The sequence below is a fragment of the Rhinatrema bivittatum genome, chromosome 4, assembly GCF_901001135.1.
Source record: "Rhinatrema bivittatum chromosome 4, aRhiBiv1.1, whole genome shotgun sequence".
Classification (NCBI taxonomy): domain Eukaryota; kingdom Metazoa; phylum Chordata; class Amphibia; order Gymnophiona; family Rhinatrematidae; genus Rhinatrema; species Rhinatrema bivittatum.
Genome location: NC_042618.1, coordinates 117,599,639 through 117,613,438, shown reverse-complemented (window position 1 = coordinate 117,613,438; position 13,800 = coordinate 117,599,639). Strand labels below are relative to the sequence as shown.

The 13,800-nt window shown below is 42.0% G+C and overlaps 1 protein-coding gene across 9 annotated transcripts in view; it reads left to right on the top strand.

The window, feature by feature from the left end:
• PCNX1 (pecanex 1) overlaps nt 1-13,800 on the top strand; it is a 380,420-nt gene that overhangs the window by 146,020 nt on the left and 220,600 nt on the right. For 7 of the 9 annotated variants that reach the window (XR_003856303.1, XM_029598749.1, XM_029598753.1 and 4 more), the window contains one exon: nt 10,341-10,525. The exons of the other annotated variants lie outside the window; for them this stretch is intronic. Coding sequence is in view for 6 of the 7 variants with exons in the window: in XM_029598749.1 (XP_029454609.1) it covers nt 10,341-10,525 (185 nt within the window). In the remaining variant the exon portion in view is untranslated. The remainder of the gene's footprint in view (nt 1-10,340; nt 10,526-13,800) is intronic. 9 annotated transcript variants of the gene reach the window in all.

Below are 13,800 nucleotides of genomic sequence, written 5' to 3'. Positions count from 1 at the left end.
CCTATTGTCCACAGAGAATACTCATTCCAACTTTGCAACTTTGTTTTCTCTTAATTTCTCCAGTTAAAAAAAAAAAAAAAAGACATTTTTAATCAGATTAACTAAAGGGTAGGTAGGTCACATTTTGTATATAGCTGTATTATGTGCTATAATAGCTTTTAATTTTCTTTAATACTTTGTATTTGGGGACCTTTGTTTTCAGTTTTATTTATTACAGGAATTTCTCAGTTTATTATAATGAACACAAATGGGAGAAAATCAGTGGGGGAAATGAGTTGTCTTTCACATTGATTTTCTTCCATTTTTGTTCATTATAATAAATATTGGGAAATATAAAATAACTAAAAACAAAGGACCCTAATTATATTAAAGTTTATAGCTTGCATGAATGGAAATTCTGGTGCATCAAGTATGCCTATTGTGATTAGCATAATGTTTTAAATATTTAAGTTTTTCTACTTCTATGAAGAATGTGCTTTAACTGCATTTAGTAATCACATAGATTACTGTTTACTCCTAAGATACTTTGTTATTCAGTCTTTATATTCAGGTATCTAAAATGCCCATTATGAAATCAGTAGTACACTTTAAAATTATTGCCATGTTACTATGCTGCAGTTCTTTGGGATTCACAGTGCATAGACAATTTTTCTGTTTCTTATTCCAGCCCAAGATGATATATTTGAATTCATCCTGCTTTATGGGCACATAGTCAAATGCCAAGGCTGAGGAAAAAAATGGTGAAAATGTTGGAAAGCCATAAAAAATGGACTTTTTGATGCCTCATTCTCAGGCTAACTCAGTTCCTGACTCTTAAAACAGAAGAGTGGAATGGAGACTGGATCAGTTAGCTCCAAATATAAATGGAGAAATAAAGAACTTTGGGGAAAATTAAAATAAATCTGTTTTCAGCTTATGAGGTCTAAATAGGACAGTTTTAAGCAGGTGGGGAATGGTGACAAGTTTGTTTTTACAAGCTGTTCCTTTCAGTCCTCTTATCCTTCTAAGTGATATAATATGAGTGATCTCCTTAGCAAATCATTTCTGAATTCAGTTTGCCAGGTCCTGATGAGAAAGGGAAATGGAAATTTGAATTTTTACTCACCTTTTCCAAGTAAGAAATCAACCTTCAACATTTTTAGAATTCAGAAACAACAATTCCCTGACCCGGAGAGCATATACCAGTAATCTAAGTGGGTATCTTAGGCACCAGGAGATAAATTGACTTGCTTAGGATAACAAGAAGTGTTGGTGGGAGAAGCAGAATTTGAAGCCTGGTTTTCCTGGATTTGCATCCCTTTGCTCTAACCATTAGGCCACACATTTTTCCTTGGCATTTCCAATCTTTACATAAGCATACAATTCTTGATTTGTTTGCTTTTCACCTCCCTCATCTCCTCTGCCCCCACCACTGTTCTCTCACGCTTCTCGTTTTGGCTCAGTAGAAGAAGAACAACACTACAAAATACACTATCAGCTGTATTTGCTCTATGGTATGTATATATTTATTTAGATATTTTATATACCATCGTTGCATGTATAGATCACAACGGTTACAAAAATAACATTCATAGCTATAAATTGACAAATAATGACAGGTTACAGAAATAGTATTCATCACAGGCATTAACATCTATCAAAAGAAATGTTCCAATATATTTGACTAAAGATTTGGGACATAGGTGAGGAATACGTACAATAAAATAAAATATTTCACATTTTTAATTGGTACAGTATATTGATTCTTACATTCTCTCTCAAGTTTATTCCTCATGCTTCAGTTAGTATCTCTTGTCTTTCTTGTTGTTGTATCTCTCTCCATTCTGAAGTTTTTAAGTTAGATAAGCATTTTTGAATAGCCATGTTTTTAGCTCACATTTAAATCTTTTTATCTTTACCCAGTGGGCATATGACTTTTGAATGGCTTTATCCATTTATCTTTGTGTTTTTGTTTTTTTACCTCCAGTCTCCTCTTAACATTTTATTCCCTAGAAATGTATTCCAGAGTCCAAGTCCCATGCTCGCTCATTTGGTTACCAATGACTTGATCCCTTCAGCACAGGGCAGCCAGCAGGTCTGTGATTATTATCAGTTAGCTCAAAAAGGAAGGGGCCATGTCTGAACACTTCTTGGTGTTTCCATTTGTGAGCTTTCACTTTTTCACCAGTTTCTTTCCTTATGCCTTTCTTCCTATAAGAACAACATAGATATCTGCCTTCCTCTTCTCTGAGCTGATCAAGAAGGGTGAAGATCTTAGAACAATACAAGCCACACCCTGGCATTAGGGACTGTAAGCTGTTCTTCCCGAGATACTACAGTCCAAAAAAATAGGAGTCCAAGTTAGAAATTAAACTTTATTCTGTACTATCCGCTTGCTCCTAGACATTCAGTTGTTGCAATAATTGCATATCCAAGATCACATTAGGAGCCTTGCATGCAATAAGGGAGGACCATATAGAATTGTCAGTGGTGAATCGTGATTTGAAATTAAGGGAAACAGCATATGGAATTAAATCAGTAGTTTTATACAAATATTCTACATGCAAAAATAAGATAAAAGAGAATGTATGAAATAGTTCAATTATGACAATATATATTTTAATTTCAGGTTTTGAAATACATGTTATAAATTGAAAAATTTGAATAATATGATTTGGATTTTTCTGATATTTTTGCTTTATCTGCAACTTATACATTTAAATAATACAGCACCTAAAAGGATAGTCTGCTAGCCACCAAGAACATTCTACTGAGTGAATCAGACTAAGGTGTTCTATAGGCAGACAATGTGAGAAATCCTTTTAAAACTGGCCTAAGGGTTGCAGGGCATTGCTAAGCAGCTTATATAGAATGCATAAGGTTTAAGCTTTACTTAGAAATTATATTTTCAATTTTTTAAGTAAGGCTTTTCCTAGCTTATTAATATTTTTATAATTCTTCCAGTTACAGTATTGGATGTCCATCTTCTATAGGCATTTGGTTTATCAGCAGTGGTAACATGATTTACTGTCAGGTCAATAAGCTTTTCAGGTCAATATTTCCCATCAAGTTGGATATGTTATCCAATTGCTCTAGTCAAATTACTGTAAATTAACTGGAGATATTGATAATTCTGATCCTTTTATTTTTCCTACCATTAAGACTCTTGTATAAATGTGGTCCTCTATACAGATGTTCATTTTTTAAGAAACTGAAGTTTTAGGCCCCCCCGTGGTAATTCAACTTAGTCATAGCCATTAAATTATACTATAAAAAAAATCCTATTTTTAAGAGGACCACTATATATAGTGACAATCAGAAAATAAATTGCGTTCTGGTGTTCTTCGTTTTGGTACTCATTTCAAGAGGAGCAACACATTTTGATTCAAACAATGAATACCTAATTATCGTGCACTATCTTCAGAAATTTAAAAATAGGATTCTTCATAGGGCCCTATCTAAACTGAGAAATGGACTTCAAATTGGTGCAAAAAGACGGGTGATCTGTGGTGCCTGGTGGAAATTAGTTGATAGATAAAGCCCTAATGTGATTTATGAGAAATCGTGGATCCCACAATATTAACTCTTCCGCAATTTTAAGTAGTGCTGTAATCTGCAAAGTGTGTAAAGGTGCTATTTTAGAAAATATAAGATCTTATTCAATATTTTCCATAAACCAAATGAAGAAAAACAAAAAGCTTTTTCTCAAAGGACAAGCAGGATGGCAGCCCTCACACATGGGTGACATTAGCAGATGGATCCTAGCACGGAAAACTTATGTTAAAGTTTCTAGCACTTTGTCTGAGTCTCTCTGAGCATGCCCAGCATGCCTGATACCTTGTATCCACGCAGTGTTTCCTCAGTCTCCCCCCCCCCCAACGGAGCCTAGTGTCGTGGCAGTTGAGTCTCTCTCTTTTAAACTTATTTGAAGTTTTCTTCTTTTACTTGTTAAATCTTCTCACTGTGTTGATGGGGTCCTCCAAGTTATCCACTAAGTGTCTTTAGCCAGGTTTTTCAGCATTTAAGGTAAGTTTTCTTTCACTGTCATTACTCCCCTGGCAGTGCCTTCAGTGCCTGCAGCCATTGTAGGCCTCCGCCATCGAGTTTGAAGACTGTCTATCTCGGAACCCCATGATTGATTATCCTCCATATTGATTATCTTCTCCCTGGAGGCATTACAAATGTCTAAGATTGCAGCAAGTGTGCCCAGAAGACCCCAAAAGGGCGTAAGATCTGGCTCGTTAGGATGGAATAATTCTGTGGGTTGGAGAAGCCTGGTCCATCAACATCGGTATTGAGGAGCTACCTAAGTGGACACCAAGCCATCGATATCGGCAGGATCATGGATTCCGTCAGTGTCGGTGACTGCCAGGGATGCTGGAGACAGGCAATCATCTGCCTCCCCCAGGTTGAAGATATTGGGTTCATCTTTTGCCTCAGCACCGGAAATGGACCAATCTGAGCACCAAGGGAAGCCAAGGAGGTATCGGTCGCTGTCAATGCACGTGGCTGGGCACAGAGATGCACCAGCTTTGGCTGTGATGCCCCCAAAGCTCTACCGTGGTGAGGAAAGCCATGTCTCTATTGAAAACCGGGGTATATGACAGGCTCAGTTGGCTCTGATACCTGCCACTAATCCTTCTCTTAGTTCCGAAGAGGATGTGACTATACCATCTGGGTCCCAGTTGATCTTGGCATTAGCGCTCTTCGAGGAGGAGCTGGAGAGAAGAGTGCAGATGGCCATGGATAGGGTGGTGTGGAGCTTTGGCATCAGGGCACTGATGGCACTGGGGCTGTGGCACTGTCCAGCCTTGAACGGCTGCTGATATCTATGCATGCGATCATCTGAGTGTTACTGATGCAGCCTGTGTCAGTTCCCAGGATGGCATTGACACCCAGTGGGACATTGGTTGGGCCACCAGCCGATCAGGAACTGGTTCACAGTTCCTCATAGGAGGAAGTTCTTGGGGGACCGGAACAACACCAGGGACCAAGCCCTCACAGCCAGTTGACTCTTTACCCATACTGCTGGCCGGTGACTGAGTACCTAGGGCCCCATCCCCAACTTCAGGCAGTGAGGACTAGGATCCCTATGACCCCTGTGGGGATGATGACTCCAGTGTCTCTGATGACATGTCAGATGGTCTCCCCTCAGATTTGTCTCCTTCAGAAGACCTCTCCTTCACAGGATTTGCCAGTTATAAACTGAGGAGGATACCAGATGCAAGATACTGGATATCCTTGAACGTGGCATTCCCAGTGCATGAGATCCTTGTGGAGCTGCTGATGTGGATGTGGGAACATCCCACTCTAAGTTCCTCCATCGTAGGAAGCCAGTCATGTTGTATCTCATCTAGAAGACTCTCTGATTTGACAAGCATCAGCTACCACACCAATCTGTGATGGCCAAATCCATTCTCTAAAAGACCAAACGCACTCTAACCCATTCCTCAGTGCCACCAGGGAAGGATCAGAGGGCCATGGATGCTCTTGAGAGGAAAGATTTTAGGGCATCATGCTTATCACTTTCCAGCTCTGTATGAGTCAGTATATGTGGGACATCTTACTCCTGGGAGAATTCTGCGCTACTGCGGAATACAGAATTTACGCAGATTTCCTCCCTCACCTCGCAGATTTCTTAGATTTCATCGCCACCGTGCAGATTTCCTCCCTCGCTGCCCTTCCTCACATGCATTGCCGTTGCCTCGCGATTTCCTTCCATGCCGGAAAAAGATTTAAAAAAAAAACAAACGGAAGCATGCTGCGCACGGTCAGCGGCCAATCCGGGACAGCGAAGTCAGGTGGTACACAGAGAATAGGGGCATCGCAGCACAGCATGGCACCGGCAGCTCACGGTTAGCAAGCTGTACTGTGCTAAAAACCAGGACCCAACAATCGAAAATAGAGAGAGGGGGAAAAGAAAGGAGGAGAAGAGGGACAGAAGGGGGAAAGAGAAGGAAGGGGGGAGGGGGAAAGAGAGGCTAAGGAAGAGACCCAGGTGTCTACCTGGGAAGTCTGTATGTGGGCGGTGGGGGAGTATGTGTGTGTGTGTGAGTTGTATGTGGGGAGACAGAACATGTGTGTGACAGATGGCATGTGAGAGAAAGCATATGTCTGATATCATGTAAGAGACAGTGAGCATGTTGGGGATTCATCCCAAGTCTCCCATATGGCAGTGCATGATGCAACCATTAGAGAAGCCACTTCCACGCCTCAGAGGTGGAGGTGCAGTTGCATCAGAGCCCATGCAGTGAAGGGGCCCTGGTATGGATACTCAGGTGGAGAGGTTAGCAACAACTGCAGCAGTCCCTGCCAGCTTGGCTCATCTGCCAGCAGCAGCAATTGACACTGCTGGCAGATGAGCCAAGTTGCCAGGGACACTCATTGCACTGAAATGCAGAATAATTTGCAAAACATATTGTGTTATTTTGAAAAATAAATGTGCAGAATTTTGCAGAATTTAGAAAATGTGTGCACATAATTTTCAATTTTTGGTTGCAGAATTTTTAATTTTGTTCCGCAGAATTCCCCCAGGAGTAACATCTAGAAGCAGGTGCAGGACATGGCTGAGTAGTTGCCTCAACAGCAGGACACTCTCTCCAATCGCTGGTGCATAAGGACCTATGATGTTTTTGAAACTGCATCGAGGATCTCTGCAGCTGGAATTGGTACCTGCAGACTTGCCTGGCTGAGGGTGTCCGATCTCTGTCAGGAAGTGCAGGAGCAGCTTGCTGACGTGCCATGTAATGGAGAGAATTTCTTCTGAGATAAAGAGAAGGGCTCAGTGTCTCAGATGATGGAGCACCATGCAACACTTCAACTCTCCACCGGCACCCAGGACCCATCTTCCCCTGCTAGGAGGTCTTCGAGGTCTGGCTAGAGGAAGTCTATCTTCTGCCTCAACCCATTTGTCAGCAGCAGGCCCCTCTGGGCCGACTCAGGGAGCAGAAAGGCCCCAAAGTCCCAGATGACATCCCAGTAAACTCCTGGGACAGGGTTTTGACTGCATCACAGGGACCATAGCTGAGTCTGCCATCCCACAGGCAATGGACATCCCCCCCACCCGGTTGGGGGGAGGCTGCGGTTCTATGCAAACCAGTGGCCCAGTGTAACCTCACACCAGTGGGGTCCTGTTCATCGTCTTCGGAGGCTACAAATTAAATCTTTTGAGTACCCTGCCAAATTGCCCCTCAAGCCCCTATTGGGGGCCAGTAGTACATCAGGAAGTACGCCTTGCGGAACTGTCCTTCCTCTTAATGGTTAGAGCGGTCGAGCCCGTTCCATCAGGGCAAAAAGAGCAGGAATTCTACTCTGGTTCTTCCCGATTCCAAAGAAAACAGGAGGAGCCTGAATAAGACCTGAATAAGTTTTTCAAACAGGAAAAGCTTAAGGATAGATTTGAAGATGTGCAGATTTTATAACATGCGTGGGTCGCCATGCCATTTTATAAAATACAAGACCGTACGGTAGCGCGCTCGATTTTGTATTGTACTGTGTGTGGGGGGAGATTTTTTAAACCACATGCCACAACGTGATTGGGCCTTTGCCTAGTTCCTTATTCCCCTACCTATCCTTCCTCCCTTTTCTCCTCTCCTCCCGACCCCTAAACCTATCCTAACTTTCCTATTTTAATTTTTTTTTTTTTTTTTACTTACCTGCTCCTCCGAGCAGGAGTAAGTTCCATACGCTGGCCAGCTGCCGGCATGTGCTTCACCAGGACAGCTCCCCACCCTGCCCTCTTCTCGCCCCTTTTCGAAGACACAGTACTTCCACACATACCAGGAGATACACACGTAGCTTGGGCCCTTTTGAAAATGCGCTTGGCCCGGCCATGTGCATATCTCCTGGTTTTTGTGCACGCTGGGCTTTGAAAATTTAGCCTTTAGGATGGTTTCCCTATTCACCATGATCCCCTTGTTGCAAAAAGGGGACTGGCTGTATGTGGATGGTGCTCATAGCCATCTATCTGGCCATCTATTGGCCAGATTGGTCATCTCCTATTATGCCCAGGTGGGATTGCATCTTTGGGGCCATGTCAAGGTTCACTCTGTCAGAGCCATGGTAGCCTGGTGCTCATAGCCATCTATCTGGCCATCTATTGGCCAGATTGGTCATTTCTTCAGACCCCTTCTCTGAACCAAGGGGTAGAGAATCTGATCTTCCGCCTGGCGGTGGATCTGTTTGTGGGCTTTGGAACAGGAAGGTTCCTCGTTTCTGTACCTATACAGGTCACACAACAAATCAGCCTTGGATGCCTTTGCCTGTCATTTGGGTGAGGGCCTCTTGTATGTGAATCCTCCATATTCACTGGTGTCAAGGAAATTGTTGAGGCTTCGAGAGAACAAAGGAAACTCGATCCTCATAGGCCGAGACAGGTCTGGTTTCCGCTCCTCTGGGAGATGTCCATCAGGAAGCAGAGTAGACTGGGGATTTCCCTAGATCTCATTTCTCAGGATAGAGGCAGGTTGCGGCACCCCAACCTTCAGGCCCTGTCACTCAAGCCTGGATGTTGAGAGGCTGATCCTACAACCGCTCAATCTGAGGGTATGTCTTGGGTCCTCATGCCTTCTAGAACATCTTCTGTTAGAAAGCATATGCACTGAAGTGGAGGAGGTTTTCAATGTGATTTGAGCAGAAGGCCCTAGATCCTTTCTCCTGCTCCACACAAAAACTGCTTGATTATCTTCACCTTTCAGAGACTGGTCTGAAAACTAACTCCATTAAAGTTCACCTCAGTGTGATTGGCGAATATCATGATGATGTAGAAGGTAAGGCCATCTCTGTGTAGCCTATAGTTGTTTGATTCATGCAGGGTCTGCTTCAATTGAAGCCTCCCTTAAGGCCTCCCGCTGTGTCTTGGGACCTCAGTTTGGTTTTAGCTCAGCTGGTTAAAGCTCCCTTTGGGCCTCTGGGCTCCTGTGACCTGAAGTACTGGAACTGGAAGGTCATATCTTTGTTGGTGCTCAGCTTGCAAGGTTAGTGAACGCCAGGCCTTAGTGACTTACCCACCTTCACAACATTTTTCTTGATAGGGCGGCCTTGTGTATGCACCCTAAGTTCCTGCCTTAGGTAGTGTTGAACTTCCATCTTAACCAGTCCATTGTCCTGCCAACATTTTTTCCCAGACCCCATTTGCACCAAGGTGAACGAGCCCTGCACAATTTGGACTGCAAAAGAGCCTAGCCTTCTATCTGGAGCAGACCGAAGCCCATAGACAAGTCTACCCAACATTTGTTTCGTTTGATTAGAATAGGTTGGGGATTGTTGTTGCCAAGCTGACACTTTCCCGTTGGCTAGCATACTGCATCTCCTATTATGCCCAGGTGGGATTGCATCTTTGGGGCCATGTCAAGGTTCACTCTGTCAGAGCCATGGTAGCCTACTTGCGACTAGTTCCAATGGAGGAGATCTGCAGAGCTGCGTTGTGGAGTTCCATCCACTCATTTACATCTCATTACTGTTTGGAAAGAGATGGTGACAGTCGGTTTGGCCAATCTGTTCTTTGGAACTTATTTGAGGTGTAGAACCCAACTATGTTTCTGCCTAGGACCCATTCTTTCTGTTCAGGCTACCCCCATCCCATATTTCCAATAAAACTGGTTGTTTTTGTGCCTGCTGGTATTTGTTTGATATTTTGTTGGTCCCCTTTTATGTTGGGGGGGCAGGGCAACCTGTAGCTGGAGATTCACCCATGTGTGAGAACTGCCATCCTGCTTGTCCTCAGAGAAAGCAGAGTTGCTTACCTATAACAAGTGTTCTCAGAGGACAGTAGGATGGCAGTCCTCACGAAACCCGCCTGCCACCCTGCGGATTTGGGTTTCTACTTCATGGGTTCTTATTTTCAGTTTTCGTTCCTCAATTCTATGTTATAAGACTGAAGGGACCTCACATGGATGTGTGGTATAATGCATGCTAGGCAAGCTCAGGCAAGGTTCTAGAAACTTTGACATAGGTTTTCTGTGCTGGTCTCCATCAATGATGTCACCCATGTGTGAGGATTGTATTCCTACTGTCCTTGGAGAACAACTGTTACAGGTAAGCAGCTCTGCTATCGTCTGTATTATGCTTTAGAGTGAATGAAAATTGGGTCCAAAGTAATGTGTGATTGAAGTCAAAATGAAGCCTTAATATTCTGACAAGTAATAAAATGTTTGAATAAGAGAGCCAGTCATGTTCTTGATTCTAAGTTCCTTTCTCAGAATATGTAACCTCATCTCTTCTACCACAGTGCATCAACCTATATGTTTAAAACAGCATCTTATTGCGTCCTTTCTTTTTTACTTAATTATTTTTTCATGTCTTTGGTATTGCTTATGTTCACTTCTTCCCTGTAATTTTCCACAATCCATGTTTTTTCGTAGCCTTCAAGACGGTCAGCAGGGCCAGCAGTCCACATCCCAGGTCAAAGTCCAGTCCCGCCCCCCTTCCCAGGCTGCAGTGCTCAGCGCTAGCGCCTCCTTGCTGGTGAGAAATGGGAGTGTCCTCTTAGAAGCATCACATGACAATGCATCTGCCGTAGGCAGTAGCAGTTTGCACGATGAACTTGGTATGCAGGCCTTATGTAACCTTGGTGACATGGGAATTTTAATGTGGCCCGTTTGGTAATAATGTAGTGCATTTAACTTTCATTTTAGAATCATGCATGTGTGTGGATCACAGGGTTTGGGACTCAGCTACAAGAGAGAAATGTTATATGCTGTTGAAACATTTTCATCCTCCTCAGCTGTCACTTTTATTTACCCCCTAGTTCATCTACTTAACCTTTAAAATTGATGTAAGGCTGTGAATGCCCTTGATGTCAACATTGCAACACATGGAGCACTATTGTGATTTATTACATAGATTAAGTATAATTAGCCTGTTTCTCCTTCTGTGTTTTTTTTTTTTTTCTTATAGGGTAGATATATTAGGTGTTATGTGTTCTTATGTGCAATAAATTCTGCCAAATGGTGATCACTTCCCGGGAAGCGGCTTGTCTCTATCTTATTTCCTTGGCATTAGAGCAGAGTGAACTGTTGCATGACAGCAATATTCTAACTGAAGCTTTGATCAATAAAAGCATTGTAAATATTGTTTCTGCACAACCAAAAAAAAAATAAAAAATTCCAACTAGCTAGTAATGGTGTATTCAATAGTAAGTAAAAATAAGCACCAAATACCTCTAGAAATTACTGTTTCAATAATATAATTGATTTATATTCATGTTTGTGAAAGGACATCATACATGGAACATCTTGGCAAATATCTACAGAGAAAGCTACACCATTTGTAATTATAACCTCACAAAATTTGATCTTCTCTTCAATCACGACTAAGTGATTATATTTATAAATCCGACACCTTTCACAAATCCTTTTGCTGCATGCTTTCCTTGGTCAAAAATGAAAGCGTGCAGCATGAAGGTTTGTGAAAGGTGTCAAATTTTATAAATATAATCGTTTAGTCACGACTGAAGAGAAGACACAATTTTGTGGGGTTATGATTACAAATGCTGTGGTTTTCTCTGTAGATACTTAGAGATTTTCCACATATGCATCTTCACAAACATGAATATAAATCAGTTATATTACTGAAACAGTATTTTTAGTTGTTTGGTACAAGTTATTGTTTATACCAGACTTGAATATTAATCAAGCAAGTGTAATATAAACATGTTACCTGCACTACTGTCTGAGCCTAATATAGATATGGACCAAAAATGGTTACCTTGGATCACATCATAATGTATTTATCATTGGACTACATGTACTGAATCATGATCATGTATCACATTCATACATTCTAGAAAAATGTAAAGCTTGTGACTTTCTAGGGTTGTAGCCCTTTAAACAGTTCTCACAGTTGCATTCCAGAGTAGGTACAGAGATTGATCATGATCCTTATTATAGTTTTTTTTGGCCCATCCCTGACTTTATGAAATACAGCTCTTATATTTTCTGAATAGTGTGCATTTATTTTGTCACCAAGCTTTTGCAATTTATTTGGTCTGATTTAAAGCAGCAGTCCTCTGCACAGTCCTCAGAATAGCAATGTAAGAATTCACATCATTAAGTTCGCTTTTCTCTGCTGATCCTTTTGTTGTGTTCCACTTTTCATTCTTTTTAGCAGTATTTAGTTATTGTATCTCATTACAGCCTTGCTTTTTGTTTGTCTCCTGAGGTTAGCATAGATTTTCAGTTATACTGTATTCTTGTTGTAGTTGTATCAGGATGGGGCTAGCACAGATTTCTGATAGCCAACATAGCAGCACCCTTATTTGCTATGGAGGTAGAGTGGTTCATTAGGATATTTCACCATCTTCATTCATTTTCTCTCCTGATATAAAATGAAAGTATACAAAGACCAAAACAATAGAAGGGAATCAAAAAATCTAACAATATTGTGTTACTTTTATTATTTAACAAAGACCTTTTAACCCAAACAATTTTACAATTTTTCTATATCAAATTTTAACAAAACGTAATACACAAACCTTCCCAGCCCTACATTTACAAGTACTTTAAAAAAAACAACCCACACATACATCTATCACGCCAGGCACACACAGCCAATAAAATATATTGTTACCATTTACAAATGCAGTGTGTGGTTTTCACACACACTGCATTTGCAGAGGTCAGTTTTTCACTGTGACTGCTTCATCAGGGGGATTCGTCTGTCAGTAACATCCATGTGTCCAGATATTATCTTTGAAACATATTCTGAGAATGAATTCACGATAGGCTGGGATCAAGAGTGCTTTTGTAATTCCACTTGCAGATCAACTCAAAGGGTAAATAAAAATTTCAAATGCAGTGCCCACAATATAACTCAATCAAGCATGAAACATAAAGGTTACAATAAACAAGGAGTCCGAAAAAATGCAACCAAGTGTGAAGACTCTTAAATTGCTTACTTACAATAGAGAGAGGTAAAAAATCTATTCCTAATTACTTTTACATGATTTTTGTAAATAAGCAAAAAGATTTATAATGGGAGCCCAAGAAAAACAAAAAATATATTAAATAAAACTTTTAAATTTGATTAAATTTCAGATGATGATATCGCACCAAAAATGTTCTTACTAGCACCCGCTTTAAATTAAACATTCTCAGCAGGTCGAGTCATTTCTTTACCTGTACAGTGTGTCTGGAAGTGATTACCTGTACAGTGTGTCTGGAAGTGATTATATGCACATTGTCAACACAGTTAAAATCAAATTTTAACAACCTCAATCATACTTTATAGATTAACAAATACTTTCCTAGCGTGTAGCAGATGGACTCAGGACCAATGGGTATAGTGTACTCCTGATAGCAGTTGGAGACGGATCAGATTTCAATCTGACGTCAGCCCTAGTACATATACCCCTGCAGGAAGTGCAGCTCTTCAGTATTTTCCATCTCCATAGCAGTTAGGGACTACCTGCATGCTCTCACAGCGTTTGAGTGAAATTCAACAGAGAAAACCCAAAATAAGAAGAAATCTTACCTCAACAGCGAGCCCCGCGCTCCTGCGGTGACACCCTCGGGTCCCTCCCCCAGTTGAGAATTCCCGAGGTGATTTCCGTGGTCCCTCGGAGGTGAGCCTTGGTCTGGCAGCCGACCCTCGGCAGGGACCTAGCCCCCATTTTCGGGCGCGGCTGAGAGGCAGCGGGTGCAACCTCGAGCGCGGCGATGAAGGTATTTGCCCTCCCCCCCCCGCAGCCGGAGACCGCCCGGAACGAAACCGGGAAGCGCCGAGACGAGGTAAGGTAGAAATCTTGCTTAAAGACTCCAGTCTCCGAAGCTCGAGGAGTCGCACGGGTCACCGGCCGGGACCAGTGCCACCGGGTTGATGTGC